The following is a 15,338-nucleotide window of genomic DNA, read 5'->3' as shown; positions in this document are numbered from 1 at the left end:
CAGATAGAAATATGAGTTAATAAATAGTAGGCCCTCTGATACTAATGATTTTATTTTACTTTATTTTTTTATTTATTTGTTTTTTACTGTTTTGTCTTTTGTAGCCAGATTTCGTATGAAACTCACTATGTAGCTCAAGCTGGCCTGAGACTTGCTATTTTCCTACCTCAGCCTCTTGTGTGTTGGGGTTGTATGAGTGTACCACTATTCCTGGATATTTTTGACTTTTATGTCTAAGAATGAAAGGAAATAAGCAATAACAGTTAAAATATAGCATAACATACAAATATTATAATATAAATCTTATGTTTTTATTTCTTAAAGTTAGTTTGTAACTACTTACTTACCATAGCAGAGGATAATAGCCAAGTGCCATTCCTCAGTCTTTGTTAACTATGGTGGGGACATCTGGAAGCTTACAGCCTCTTCTGGATCCCATTTCCTGCTTGTTCACATTTATAAATGATGGCTCATGTTTTACAAGTAACACACATTACAGTAGCAAAGCACATGTCATATCTGGCATTGCCCAGATGCCGTCACTGGTAATTGTTTACTGTGTCTTTCTAGATGGTTGTAGAGTCTGTTGCTATAATGTAGTTCTCTCTAAAAATGTTTCCCTAAACAAATATTTTGAAATTTTTTACTTTTTAAAATTATTTTCAAAAACATCTGTTTTCGCTTATTGAATTATACATTTTACACTGTTGGTACCAATATACTATTGTATTATTTTTTACTGATATGTCCTATTGTTTAATTGTTTGGTTGGTATGTGGTTAGATTATTTATCTGCCATTAGAAATTATGTTATCACCAGATAGGATGGGGGTTGATGGGGAGGGTATGAGAAGAAAGGAGGGAGAGGAAACTGGGATTGGTATGCAAAATAAGATTGTTTTTAATTTAAATTTTAAAAGTTTAAAAAACAAATTATGTCATCATAGCCTATAGTATAGTCTCATGAGTTTCTTGAGAATACATTTCTAGAAACCTGTCTAATATCTTTGAAACCTCTTGCCAAAATGCCCACAAAAAGTCAGTTGGGCAGTAGAGCTCAGGTTGTGTGCAGGGCTCTCATCACCTCTGTATGGATCTTTTGGCTAGATCTGTAAGGATGGGGAGCAAGCAGGCAATAGGCACATTGGAGTGTCACCTAGCTATGGTTCCTACCTCTGCCTGATACTAAGTGATTGTGGGCCTTCAAGTGAGCTCCAAATCAGTCTGGGCTGCAAAATATTTAGAGATTTGGAAAGTGACTAGTGAATGAATAGGTAGTTATTAAGTTTATTGTGAAGGTTATTATAAAAGATCCCAATGAATGCAAAATGCCGAGTAAATGATAGCTACAATTATTATAAAATGCACAGGTTCTTTGTAAATTAAGGCCCCTCTATATAAATCAATGCTTATATATTTACATAGGATATTATATATAGTTTTATATATGCTTAGAAGCACTGTATTTCTATATACATGTAGGATATACACATATGATGTATACACATATGCATGTATTCAATATGTAAAATGAATTGTCTATGCTAGATTCCTTCCTCACTCTCTGGAGTATAAGCCACAGTTCAAGGTGGAAATAAAGACAAAGGGGTTGTGTATTTGGGCACTACCACTTACATCTTTTGCTGCCCACAGCCACATCCATACCAGTGCCTGTATTAGTGGTACTGGACTGGAGCATTCTGGATAATGTTAGATGGCTTAGTTTGGTCTCAGGGCATCCAGTATTACAGATTTATAGATCTAGGCCCTCAGAATTGGTCCTAGTTCCTGAGCTGGAAAGGATGGACATGAGAGCTTTGCAGAAAATTAGGGATGGCCACCTACTTACTAGTGGTTAGCGGGCATATATAATCCAGAAAGGGCCAGCAAACTCAGCGTCACACACCTACACCTTGACCAGGCTGAATAGAAAATAGGATATACTGCTTACAGATGGAAACCACATTTTTAGGATGTTTCTTTTTCAGAAACTTTCAAAAATGCTTCTCATGCTGTTTCTTTGAACTGGTTTGGTTTTCACTTGTTTGTGAAAGATATCTGTTAGGACAGGAGATTGCTGACATACAAATTTAAAAGGCATCCATAGCTTTCAAGGTATTTCTGAAGCAAGCCATGAATGCTTTTAAGGATGAATCATTTGGAGGCAAGCATAAAGCCCTCATCTAGTGTTTCTGTGTTACAATTTTCAAGAAGGAAGATGAAGGCCCGTGCTCCACCACCTCCTGGAAAGCCTACTGCCCAGAATGTCCACAGTGAACAGAAGCTGCCTCATGATGCCACACTGGGTTCACAGCAAAGCCTGGTCCACATGAAGGACACACTACAAAACAGCACCGTGGACATTACTGTGGTTCTGCCCAGTGGACTGGAGAAACAGAGTGTGGTCAGTGGAAGGTAAGATCCTGTTACCTGGGTGGTAGTTCCTGTGTTCCTTCTCTTGCTTGTGGGAAGAGAATGGAGAATGAGAATGTGTTGGAGCATGTTAAACTTAGTTCATGTTGAATTTGACTCAGGTTAGAAAGCATGTCATGCGTGGATTAGTTCAAGATCACAATCACAGCCTAGGAGATCCAGAACAGTCCCATGGAGAAGAGTATGGCCTAACTGGCCCAGTCTCTGTTGTCTTTAGGGGACCCAGAGCTAAAAGCCCATCCTGGTAGAGTTTGAGCTCAGAGAAAAGTGTTGGTATACATACATTTTCAAATTTATTTTATGTGATAATCAAACATAAAATTGATGGGTATTGCTTCTGGACTCGGTATATACCCACAAATGGAATTCTTGTGTTCTAAAATAGCATACCTTTGGTTGTAATAGGTAATATTCCATTGTCTTTGAAGGTCTTACCACCAGCATAGTGTAAGAAGATATTTTTCAGTGGGGGGGGGGGGAAACTCCGTACAGCCATTGACACAGGTGTAGGACGATGATCACATTAGCCTCAAAGGAGGTTCTGAGGCTTGAGATTGATACCTTGTGGCATTTCCTGAGGCCCAGATCGGAGACCATGAACAGTAGGAGTTTCTCTGTGTTTGCTTGTTTTACAGAGCAGTCATTGTGTTCAGCACACATTTCCTACAAAAAAAATTTTTAGAATACATGCCATTCTATCAATAAATGAATATTTAAATATACATACATACATACATACATACATACATACATACATATAGTCCCAGTTGGTAGTTACTGCTTTTTCTTCTCTTAGCTTGTGGCATCTGGATAGTAATACTTGAATCATTTAATGATTTTTGGCAAACACAAGGAAAGGTGGCATTCCTTCTAGAAAGTAGAAATACTTCTGAAAAATGTTTTCAAGTGAATGTGTTGTGCTCCCCATACAGAAGCAGAAGTTATCACCCACCATGCAGTTTGTAAGATTGCCTCGGAGACTAGCTAGAACCTTATGAATTATTCAGATAGCTTTCTCTTTTCTAAGCAGGGATGCTTAAAATCAGGAAGTCAGCCTCAGCCTGGAGGCCTCTGTCCCTGGGCCCCCTCTGGCTGCCATAGGTGAAGGCATGCTTCACCAGATGTCACATTCCTGACTCTCCTTTGCTTTTTGTTACATTTTTTTTCCTCTTCTGCATAAACAGTGGCCTTAGCAAAGAACATGCTCTTTTTGCCCTAAACAGCAGTTTACAAAACATAGCCAGCCCCGAACCTTGTATGTCCTGACAGGCGGGCAAGGATCTCCTAGAGAAAACAGGCTAGTGATTGAATGTTTATGGCCCCATTCTGCAAATCATAGCTTTTGATGTCCTGAGCTGCTCTGGAATTTAGAAACACATGTAAAAGCCCCTATCTGTTCTTAAATATTAAGACATAAGGATGGGGCTTGGAACCGTTCCTGACTAAGGGAGAAGGCCTGGCAGGCCTTCAGGAGTGGGGCTGCCAGCTCTCTGCATGGAGGGTGGGAAGGAAGCCAGCAGCCCATTGCTTTAATTGGGAGCACAAGTGAAGAGAGTATCTTTGAAGACACAGTGCCCTCAGCCCCAGGGGAGCTTCATAAAAGGCTCTTAAGTGTTGACAGTGTCGGGCTGTGTCATTTTAGTGTAGAAAATTAGTCACATCCACATTGGTTCACACAGCTAAGGGACATCTGGCAGGGAAAGGCAAATGTTTCTTTTTCTAGAGTAGGGGAAATCTCTCCCCATGTTCAGTCCTGTGATTCTGCCCCTAGAAATCAATGTAGCCTAAACACCACAGAATAGACAAGTTTATACCTGTGTAAGGAATTCCAGGTCATGAGCCTTGAGATTATGCCTATGAGAGAGTCTGTTAAAGAATATCATTATTTAAAGGAGTTTCCATACCCAGTTCCCCCTTCTCCCTCCCTGCTTGTCTCCCTCCCCCTCTCTTCCCCTCCCTCTTTTCCTTCCTCCCTTTCTTTTAAATAAAGGAGACTTTCTTTTCTGTGAGGAAATAACAAGATTGAGGGTCTCACATTTAAATTGCAAAGAGCTTGTTGTCCTGTGAAAGGAAAGGAGTGTTTTCACAAACACACAGCTTGATAGTTTGCACAAGATACTGTGCTTGTTTGTTTGGATAGCAATCCTATTTTGTTCCCCTGAGGGGAAGTATCATTTTGTGGACTCCCAGTAGGTTACCAAATATTAAAATATTCATTTATCCATCAAACAAAATAAATAATAAATTACAAACTTATGCAAGTCACTGGGAAGAGGGTATCTCAGCCAGCAAGGGAAAGCAGAATATTTGCTAAGCAGCCCACACGAAACAGACAGGTCCATGTTACAGACTCTAGACTGAGGACAGAAGGTAGATGGGCCGACCCATGCAGTGGTTTTTCTGCAGCCTACACTAATTGTAAGAAATCTGGCTTCAAAGAAAAACAAATGCATTGAGTGGCATGTAAAATTTAGATGAACTCTTAAGACAAACCAGAATTCATTACTCTAAGGGTAATTAGGTTGTGTCTATGTCTGCCTCAGTACATCTTCTGAATGAAGATCGTATAGAAAACACTTGCCTCTCCTATAAAATGGGACACAGAAAAGTTATAGACCAGTAGTTCTTAACCTGCAGGTCTCAACCTCGTCAGGGTTGAATGACCCTTTAACAGGGGTTGCATATTGATATACTGCATATTGATATACATTATGATTCATAACAGTAGCAAAATTACAGTTATAAAGTAGCAATGAAATAATTTTATGGTTGGAGAGCATCACAACATGAGGAACTGTATTTAAAGTCGAAGCATTAGGAAGGTTGAGGAACACTGCTCTAGACCCTGAAGCAGGTAACCTCTAAAACACAGGTGAAAAACAGTGATGGCAGAGTTAAGAAAGGACAAGAGTTCCTGTGCTCAGAAAAGAGATATCTTGGGGGCAGAACCTGTCCACACCTGCTCCCTCCTGTAACCCACATCATATGGGTTGCCAGTGGACAGGGCGAACACCAGGTTTTCCTGGTTTCCCAGCTTAAGCTTATATCATCTTTTCAGATCAAAGATTCCAGCCAACATTGTTTTCAGATAGTTTGCAAGAGTTGCCTTAAGAAGACAGGCTCTCTCCAGTTAGCAACCTGCACCTCTCTCTAAACCCAAACTATTAGACCTTTTCTAAACAGGCAACAGCTGCATGGCCTTGAGAAATCAAGTCTTTGGAATTTGACTCCACTGTTTTCTCTCTAGCATTTTGTTAACCAGGACCCAGATGTTCACGGGGCTGGATTCTTGCTGGAGATTTCAGCCTACATCTGAAATTCTGCCCCTGGCCCTCAGATCTCCTTGTCCTCCTGTCTTGTTCTTGATAGTTTCAGTGTCTATATATGTGTCCCCAGTAAAACTCCTCAGCACATGCTGTTTGCCAAGGAACTTGATTGCATCTTGCCTTGCCTCTTTGATGACACATGAACCTGTCAAACTGGACTTTCTTTTAGGATTTGCATTGACCTTGTGGTATGCCTCACCCAGAGCTTAGTGTTACATGCTGGACTTGGTCCATACAAGAAACTAGGACACATTAGAACAGTTTGAGATTTGATCATGCATGTAAATTCAGTTTAAGATTGCCGAGATATACCTAAAAGCAATTTGCATGCCTAGCACCCATTCAGTAAACATAGGTTCCAAATGTACATCATGATACTTAGTGTCAAGACATTCTAAAGGTAAGTCCCCACACCTATAGTATTGGTACCACCAGGGAACTGGTACAAGTACTGTAGGTTTTACAGCTCCACCCATGCTTGGCTGAAATAGAATGCCATGGGTGTGGTCCATCAAACTATGTTTCCACATTCCTAAAGTTTCAGATAGCATCCTCATCCAGAGATCTTCTACCAACAGCATGCTCTTGACTATGCCCTTGGCCAGGCACACTGTTCTGACAGTGAGTTTAGCCCCTTCCTGGCCTGATGACATGAGGAAGGAGACTGGAATATATATAGAGTCTGTAAAGAGGAGTCATTGTCTTTATCACCCAGACTGAGTGTCTTCTGTGCCTTTCTTTCTATCTTGTCCATCTGGGGGTATGGTATAATAGCAGGTTGTAATCTAGAGAGAAAGTTCCTTCAGTCCAGAGAAAGGAGGGCAGTTGGTTTATAGCAATTCTGACTTTGACCTATTGACCTCTGAGTGGTCCACCAGCATGGGGATAGTGGTGAGGGTGGCACAGATTCCCTCATTTCTTGTTTAGCCCCTTAGTAGGACTCTGAAAATTGGCAGAAGACCAGTTTCTTACTGAAGTCACTGACTCAGGCAAAACCAATTTTTGAACTTTGTATACACTTAGAAATCAATATATTTTTGTATGTATACATATACATACAAATACACATACACATACACATATACATATACATATACATATACATATACATATACATATACATATACATGCATACATATCTTTTTCCCTGACACAAGGTTTCCTGACTGTCCTGGAACTTACTTTGAAGATCAGGCTGGCTTTGAACTCATAGAGATCTCTTACCTCCGCCTCCTGAGTGCTGGGATTAAAGGCATCACTTCCCAGCAGAAAAACAATATTTTTAAGAGAAAGAAGTTTATAAAAACATTTACTCATGTTTAAAATTCATAATTAGAGTTTATAACAGGTGCTCAGAAACAGTTTCATTTGTGTAATGAATGTTAAAAAGGCATTGAGCAGCAGAGGGCAAAGAAACTGGAAAAAAAAACCATGGAGGATCAGTGGGAGGAAAAAATGAAAAGATCAACAGTTTTAAGTGAGCTCTCCAACTCAGCTTACTTGTTTCTATTTACTATAACTTTTGTTCTTCTATTAAACTTGTGATTTCACCTTAATTTTAGATGGATGATTGGATAGAAATATGGCACAGAGGGATATTTGCGTGTTTTATTAAGATTTCTGCGTGTTCCTATGGCATCATCACCTGAGCCAAATCTCTAGCATTTCTTAACTTCCTAACATGCCTAACTCTGCCTTTGACATTCTGTGTGTGTCTGATTGCTGAGTTTCATTCCTTGGGAGATAGAGGAAACTACTTTGCAATTCAATGGTCTGATGTCACTTGCTGAGAGCAGAGTGGCACTCAGTCACATATAGACTGAAATCATCAGCCAGAGCAGTATGCAGTTCACATGGAAAAGAACAGTGGACTGTCATTTACTTAGCAAGCAATGACATGGTACCTGCTACCGGGCTGACAGTGTCTAGTGTCTTGAAGCTATTCATTCATGGAAGTCTTCAGCAACCCTCTAAGGGGGGCTCTAGCCTAATGCTCTTGCAGTGAAAAAACTGAGGCACAAAGCAGTTCAGGTAGCTAGCTTTCCTGGGCCCAAGAGATCATGTGTCATGATACCAGGAGCCCATAGAGGCAGGCTATGAGTAACACTGATGGGATGCTGCCATGGAAAAGACCAGAGGAGGATGTCAGGAAAGCTGTGAACCAGGGGCCAGGACTTCTCTAGGAGACCATGGATTGGAGAGGCCAGACTCAGCAGGTGGTGAGAATGATGAGGAGTGGCAAAGCAGCCTTGCCAGTCTTTGGGAAATTCTCTGTGGTGCAGTGACACAGTGACCTACTAAGACCGTGTGGAGGTATACACATAACACCCAATTAATAAAGTCATTAGTTCTTGGTTCATAGGCAACAGGAGGCAAGTTGGGATCTGATGGGTCTGTAATAAAAACCCACAGGGACTGTAGACTGCTAGTACCTATGTCCATTCTTGGGCATTGCCACTATGCAGAGAGCTGTTTTGAGGAATATATAATGGTGAAGTCCTGACAAGTCATTCCAGATAGCTCCCACTTTTAAATAAATGTTAAACCCCTCATGACACATAATAAATTGAGCCAGGTTTCCATTACAGTCAATTCAGTCTTCAAGAGAAATCTCTATTGGGGTGGAACAGGAACAGTCCTGTCTGCCCCCAAACCTCCTCACCTTTCCAGAAAATCTGATCTGCGCTGGGTGTGGGTTCTAGCACCCAGGAAGGTGTGGGAACATGTTTGTTATTCAAGACAGAATAGTTATGACTCTGTGCTCTTTGAGTAATGTAACAGGCATAGTGAGCTGTGTCCAGTTTATTGTGTTTTGGACTTTTAGCTTTTGCTTTGTTTTTGTGCCTCTCCCTCCACCTTAATGATAAGTCGGAGTAGGTAGGCTATAAGTTATTGATAACTGCTCTAACCCTCAAATATTGAAGTGTAATTGCACTTTCCTATAGCTGAAGCACTCTATGGGAAAACTACATCCTTTTCTTTGGTGACTTGGGAGGATGGAGGACAGTACTACATAGGGATTGGGCCAGCTGATTTTAGGATGTTATTTGGCATAGAAAGTTGACATGTAGACACTAAGTTACTTATTTCAACCTAATTGATAGATATGTAGTGATGCTTGCTGAGGCAAAACGGTGTGTTCTCTACAGTGGATAAAGCTCCAAACTATGCATGTTCCCTTTTATGGTACTTTGTATTCCAGATATGTTTGGATGGTAGTAGTTAGTGGCTGTGTGTTTTTGGTGTTCTTTGATAGTTTATATTCATATGTTTGTGTGGTTGAAATAGATTTCCCAGTGGGGTTAGCTGAGACAAAGCTGGATTCAGTATCCATAGACATGGGTGTAAAGTGAGTCCCAGCACTACTAGTTTGTATAAACCCCAAAATGATTGTTCCTATTGTTCATACTGGAACTAAGTGTGAATATATAGTACCAGAAAGACAATGAATGGGAATTAGTATTTTTATATAATTTTTTTCATTTAAACTTGAAACAAGCTTGTTTTACATATCAATCCCACTTCCCACACCCTCCCATCCTCCCGTTTCCCCCACCAGCCCCTATCCCATCCCCTTTCTGCTCCCCAGGGGAGTCTTCAAAGTCTGTCATATCATTTGGAGCAGGGCCCATGTGTCTAGGCTGAGAAAGTATCCCTCTATGTGGAATGGGCTCCCAAAGTCCATTTGTACACTAGGGATACATACTGATCAACTACCAGAGGCCCCATAGACTGCCCAGTCCTCCCACCTGACACCACATTTAGAGATGGCATTTTATTGTTGTTTCATTTTATTTTTCATGATACTCAAGAGTTAGGCCAATGAGCTTCATCGACGGCCTTTTTTTTTTTTTTTTTAAATAAAACCACCAAAATGAAAACCCTAAAACCAAAGGATGCAACAGAAAATCCTCCCAAATATTCATAGAATTTCACACCAAAGCTTTTTTTAAACTCTTCAACACCGGTAATAAAGAATAAATATCTTCAGACTACAATATCAGCAAACCATGGGTTGCCACCAAAATGAACAAGGATGAAAAAATAAGAACTTCAACAAAATGCTGACAGAGAAAATTCAGGGTTATTTTAGTACTTTTCAAAGAAATTTCTTTGTGCTGAAGACTTTGCTGTGGTACATGGTGCATGTTCTTTTACTTTAAGTTCTGTGTTGGGAGAAAGGTGTGTATCCAAGCTGGAAGAATCAGAGTTCACGGCCGAGCTTACCCTGCTCATGCCTTAGTGTATATGTGAAGGTTGAAGGTGTCCTGGTCTCCCCTACCCAATGTCCTAGGGAACACAGGGTGAGCTTCATGGGAGTTATTACTGTACTGGTTGGCACATGCTATTAACATCTTAGGTAGAAGATGTGGTAATCATTGTCCTGGAGACAGTCTTGAGTATTTCTTTATATCAATGTGAATGTTCTGCATATTCATTAGGTACAATAAATGAATGAGGAATAGGGCATTTAGGGGATTCTTTTGATACTGGATTCACTCAGAGTCAAAGAGGGAAGGTCCAGGGCAACCACTCATTGCCTGTGTTTTCTTCTGACTTCAGAGACCAGGTTTTATTTATTTTAAAGCTTTTCAAATGAATGACCCAGTAAACAAAACATGAGTAAGTAGGTGTTCTACTTATCTGTAATATTTTCTGAATAAAGCATGTACTTTTATGCATTCTCCTTTGTTTTCTTAATATCCTCTCTCTCTCTCTCTCACACACACACACACAGAGAGAGAGAGAGAGAGAGAGAGAGAGAGAGAGAGAGAGAGAGAGATTTATTGTATTGTAGTAAGTTCTTATGTATCTATTATGGTGAGAGATTTTTAAACCATGAATGGATATTGAATTTTCTAAGATATTTTTTTAGTGTAAATTGAAGTGTGTGTGTGGGGGGGGGGTTGGTTGGTTAATTTTGATGGTATGATAAATCACATTATTTATTGATTTGCCCTTATATACTGAACCAGGCTTGAATTCCAGAAATTAACCCCATTCATTCATGGGACATAATCTTTTCACTGTGCTACTGAATTATATTTGCTAGTATTTTATTGAAGATATTTTTTCATCCCTGTTCCTTTTGGCTGTCAGTATGCAGTGTGCTGATACTGTAGTTAGGAGATGTTTTTTCCTTTTGTTACTATTGTTGCCAAATTTAAGAAACATTTGTGTGTTGTTTGACTGTTTGGTATAATTTTCTGTTGCACCCTTTGGTTTTAGGTTTTTCTTTTTGGTGAGATTTAATTTGCTGAGATGATTCAATGTCTGTATTTGTTACTGGTATGTTCAAGATTCTCATTTCTCTTTGCTTTGGTCTTGGTAGATTATTTTGGTTTCTAATTTGTTGGCTTGTTCACCAAAGAACCTATCAATTTCTTCAACATAAAATCTAACCTTTGAATACTTTATACTTTCAAATTACTGAAAAATTAGTGCCATGGATCCACAGGTTATGTAGTTTTTGCTTATAGAATTTAGATAATCAACTTAGCAGATCCATGGATTTAACTAGAAATAAACCTCTTATTTTTATCTATTATGATTTTGAGGGACTGTTAAAATGTTTTTCTCTTAGTAATGTTGGTTAGCACTGAAACTGTTAACACACCATCATATAATTGTGAATAAGAACTTAAAAATTTTAAATTGTTGTTGTTGCCTTCTTCCTCCTCCTCCTCCTCTTCCCTTCTTTCTTCTTCTTCTTTGTCCCTACTTCTTTGTCTAGGCTTTTTTATGCATCCATATGTCTACTTGTTCTGCTTGACAGTCGTAATAACCTTGATTTATCTTCACTTTTTCAGCCATGCAATGATGGACCTACTAGTTGACCTCTGCCTTCAGAACCACCTGAATCCTTCTCATCATGTCCTAGAGATCTGGTCTTCTGAGACCCAACAGCCCTTGAGTTTCAAGCCAAATACTTTGATTGGGTCCTTGAATGTACACACTGTACTTCTGAAGGAAAAAGTCCCCGAAGAGAAAATTAAGTCTGGCCTATCCAATGTGCCTGAGGTCAGTGGTGTCTGTGTGTTGTCCAAGGATATACAGAGGTACAGAGTTGTGTGTGAATGTGTGGGAGTGCTAGAGAAGCCAGGCTTGCTCTTTGTTTGAGTACCTAACACACAGTGCTACATGGAGGCAGCTTCTTCTATGCAGGTGAAGGTAGGTGCTAACTGGATTTGCTACAGGAAAGAACTTTCAAAATCTATTAGTGCTTATTGTTGTAATACTGATCCTTTCTATATTATATAAATGAAACTGTTTGTAGGGCAAGATATCCATCAGAACCACCTTGAAGATGGGAGTGTTCTTAAATCTGTATTTTCCAGCATGGTAATCACACTTGAAACGTAGCTAGTGTGATCAAGAAATTATTTCTCAATGTTATTGAATCTTAATTAATTAACTGGTCACTGCTTTCTTGAAACATGTATTTATGGATTTATTTAGACCCTAAGAGTCAGAATTCTATAAACATGTTTACTGTCTGATGGAGAGAGAGAGAGAGAGAGCCCTTTGGAAGTTTTTGTTTTCATTTTTGACTTTGCTATTTATTCTCTTTTGTTTCTGAGAGAAGAGAGAGGGGACAGGCCATATGAAGTTTGGTGGGTAGGGAAGTGGATAGGACCTGGTAGGAGTTGGGGGAGAGGAAAGAATATTATCAAAATGTATTATTTATTTAAAATTTTTTAATGTTTTCAGGAATATTTAGACTGTGGCATTCATGGAATATCTCAGTTGTCATTTTATTGAAGTCATAAATTATCAATTATAATTAATCCCAAATTCTTACAGAGTATTGTAATAAGGCTTTAAGGGTGGTCTATAAGCTCTAGTTAAGACAGTACTACCCAAATCGGATTCTTGGAAGATATACTCAGTTTTCTTGCTTTCAAAATTGGCAGTTGGGCCAGTAATTTGTCTCCTGTTAATTTCTAGTTTTTAGTGATTGGTAACATTTAATTGGTGCCTTTCCATACTAAGTCCATGAGAGAATCTAATTATATTTCAAACAAAAGCAGTATTTCATAGGGCATGAACCTCTTCGTATCCTGTGGCTTTTCTTAACTGCCTGGGCTTTGTGGAGAGTTAAGGCCAGGTTAAGTCCACCAAGCTTGCCACTCAGAGTTCAAGGAGACCATGACATTCATCTGTTCCTCTTCACACATGCTACCTTGACCTTTGCAAGGTCTTTGCGCTCTGTAGAGAGCAGTGAGTATGAACTGAAGTAGTCTGCATCAAGCTTGGACTCATACAAGTTTTTGATGGACCTCTTAGTGTCTCTGTAGGTCCTTGTAATCAGCCAATTTAGAGAAATTGTTTTTCTTTCTGACTATTATATCTGGTATTTGAAAAAGATTAACTGTATTTCTAGCTTAATATAACTATATACATGTATTATATATAGTTATATTACATCAGATATACATACGTGTCTATCTATATGTACATATCTGTACATACCTTATATGTACTTATAATACATATGTCTTTACATAAACATATATATTCACATTTGTGTGAATATTTTGACATCTTAAGCAAGTATCTTTATTTTATGAGACTTATTTTTTAAAACCATTCATACCTTCTACAGAGTTTTCCTTTAGGAAAACTACATAAATAATTTGTGCACAAGTCTAGCCAGAATCTGCAAACGGCCATACACATACACATACAGGATTCAAATTTAGATGCTTCACTAGTGTCGTTTTCTCCTGTTGTTTAATAGTTGCTAATTAATAAGAGCAGTCCTAAGGAGCATCTAATATTTTATGTAAATTTATTTTTCAGTATTCATTATGTTATTTTTTTCTCCTGGACCCACCAACTTTGTGGAAGGATGACCAGGGGCTGGAAAAATACTGCCATACTCAATTCTAGAATTAAAACAGAAATTAAAGCAATTATAGGAAAATGGTTCATAGAATTCTTATGTCTGCTGTGTTCTTGCAGAAATCTGTGCGTCTGGTAGTGAATTACCTAAGAACACAGAAAGCTGTCGTGCGTGTGAGCCCCGAAGTGCCGCTGCAGAATATTCTGCCAGTCATCTGTGCAAAATGTGAAGTCAGCCCAGATCATGTGGTTCTGCTCAGGGACAATATTGCCGGGGAGGAACTGGAGCTGTCCAAGTCCCTGAATGAATTAGGGATAAAGGAACTCTATGCGTGGGACAATAGAAGAGGTGAGGCTCACCATGCTGTAAATACCCTGATGCATAGTGACTCGGACATGAGGTTTGCACACAAAATCTATATTCTCTCCTTGAAGCTCTCAGTAACACTAACTAAGAATGGGTATGTGAAGCTTTGGGCACTCAGTTTTTGTCCAATGGTGAAGAAGACAAAAGAAGAATTTGGCTTGTTGTCATATCCTATGATGCTAAGTATGCCTCCCTACTCCCACTTCTGCAAATGGCTTTGGTCTTCTGTCAAATAAAAAGAAATGGTGAGGAGAGATTGCGACTCTTGCTATTCCTGCTCAGAGACCACTTATAAATTGCTTGAGTTTTTGTTCAGTTGTCATTGCTCCCAGGCTTTGGTTGCTGCTTGTATCTAAGATCACTTGCCAGAAAACATGGACTGTCTTCTAAAATTGACCAATTCTGCTTCCTGTGATCAGTCCTGAAGACAAGTTTTACACTAGTTTATTGCCCATGCTGCACCTATGTGGGAATGAGGCATAGATTGGTGCCATAGATGAGTGGCAGCCCCTGAATAATGTTGGTTCAGAGAAATATATTATTATGTATTCAGATATTTCCAATTGACATAATGGTTTAAAGTTTAGTTAAATAACTGTCAGGCAAAAGCTTAATTTATCATCCTTGGCATTGTAGTTTTAAGATAAACTTTCAAGTGTGCTGTGAAACTCTTCTCTTGGACATAACTGCTGCCATCATGAAGTCAGAGCAGCTACGATTATCTGCAGGGGACCCTCACAAAATGGGTCCAAATAACACTACTGCTGCCCGTGTTATTTATTCTCCAGAAGACTGAACTTTAAAAATATGCAGTTGGTCTGTTATACTATAGCCTTTAAAATACAGCTTTGAAGATAATTCATCCTAGTAAAAATATGTTTTTCATTATTAGCAAATATATTGTGAAAATGGTGGTCATAGTGTCTTCTGTGGATCTAGTCCATACTTTGGCTCGTCTTAATTCACCCATCTCTGGGGATTCTGGGTTCATCCTCCCATTTGACACGGAAGAGAGGGTTTTAGTTCCAGGTAGCATAAGGAATAGTTGGTCTCCTGGAAAACATGCTGTGAGGCTTAGAACATCCTATCCAGTCAACTTTATTGCTGTTGATGTTTGTGGTACTTGTAATTGAACTCAAGACCTCACGATCTCCCAACCAGTATCTTTTTAAATCACAGACAGTATTGCTCCCACTGGCAGCACAGATTCAGTTGCCGAGGGTACATTTGTTTGGTTACATTTAAACTTGGATTGTGGGATGTATTTTTTTGGGGGGGTCTTCTTTTGTAATACAAAATGAAAAGAAAATCTCCCCCAAAAAAGAAAAGAGGGAAGGAATGAAGGAAGGAAGACAGAAAGGAAGGAA

At 39.2% G+C, this 15,338-nt stretch overlaps 1 protein-coding gene across 4 annotated transcripts in view; it reads left to right on the top strand.

Moving 5' to 3' along the window:
* Positions 1 to 15,338, top strand: part of Cobl (cordon-bleu WH2 repeat protein) — a 220,974-nt gene that overhangs the window by 71,017 nt on the left and 134,619 nt on the right. For all 4 annotated transcript variants that reach the window (XM_051200605.1, XM_051200603.1, XM_051200606.1 and 1 more), the window contains exons 2-4: positions 2,212 to 2,415; positions 11,570 to 11,780; positions 13,725 to 13,953. In XM_051200605.1, coding sequence (XP_051056562.1) covers positions 2,212 to 2,415; positions 11,570 to 11,780; positions 13,725 to 13,953 — 644 coding nt within the window. The remainder of the gene's footprint in view (positions 1 to 2,211; positions 2,416 to 11,569; positions 11,781 to 13,724; positions 13,954 to 15,338) is intronic.

The sequence above is a fragment of the Phodopus roborovskii genome, unplaced genomic scaffold (genome assembly GCF_943737965.1).
Source record: "Phodopus roborovskii unplaced genomic scaffold, PHOROB, whole genome shotgun sequence".
Classification (NCBI taxonomy): domain Eukaryota; kingdom Metazoa; phylum Chordata; class Mammalia; order Rodentia; family Cricetidae; genus Phodopus; species Phodopus roborovskii.
This window is presented reverse-complemented; position numbering and strand designations above follow the sequence as displayed.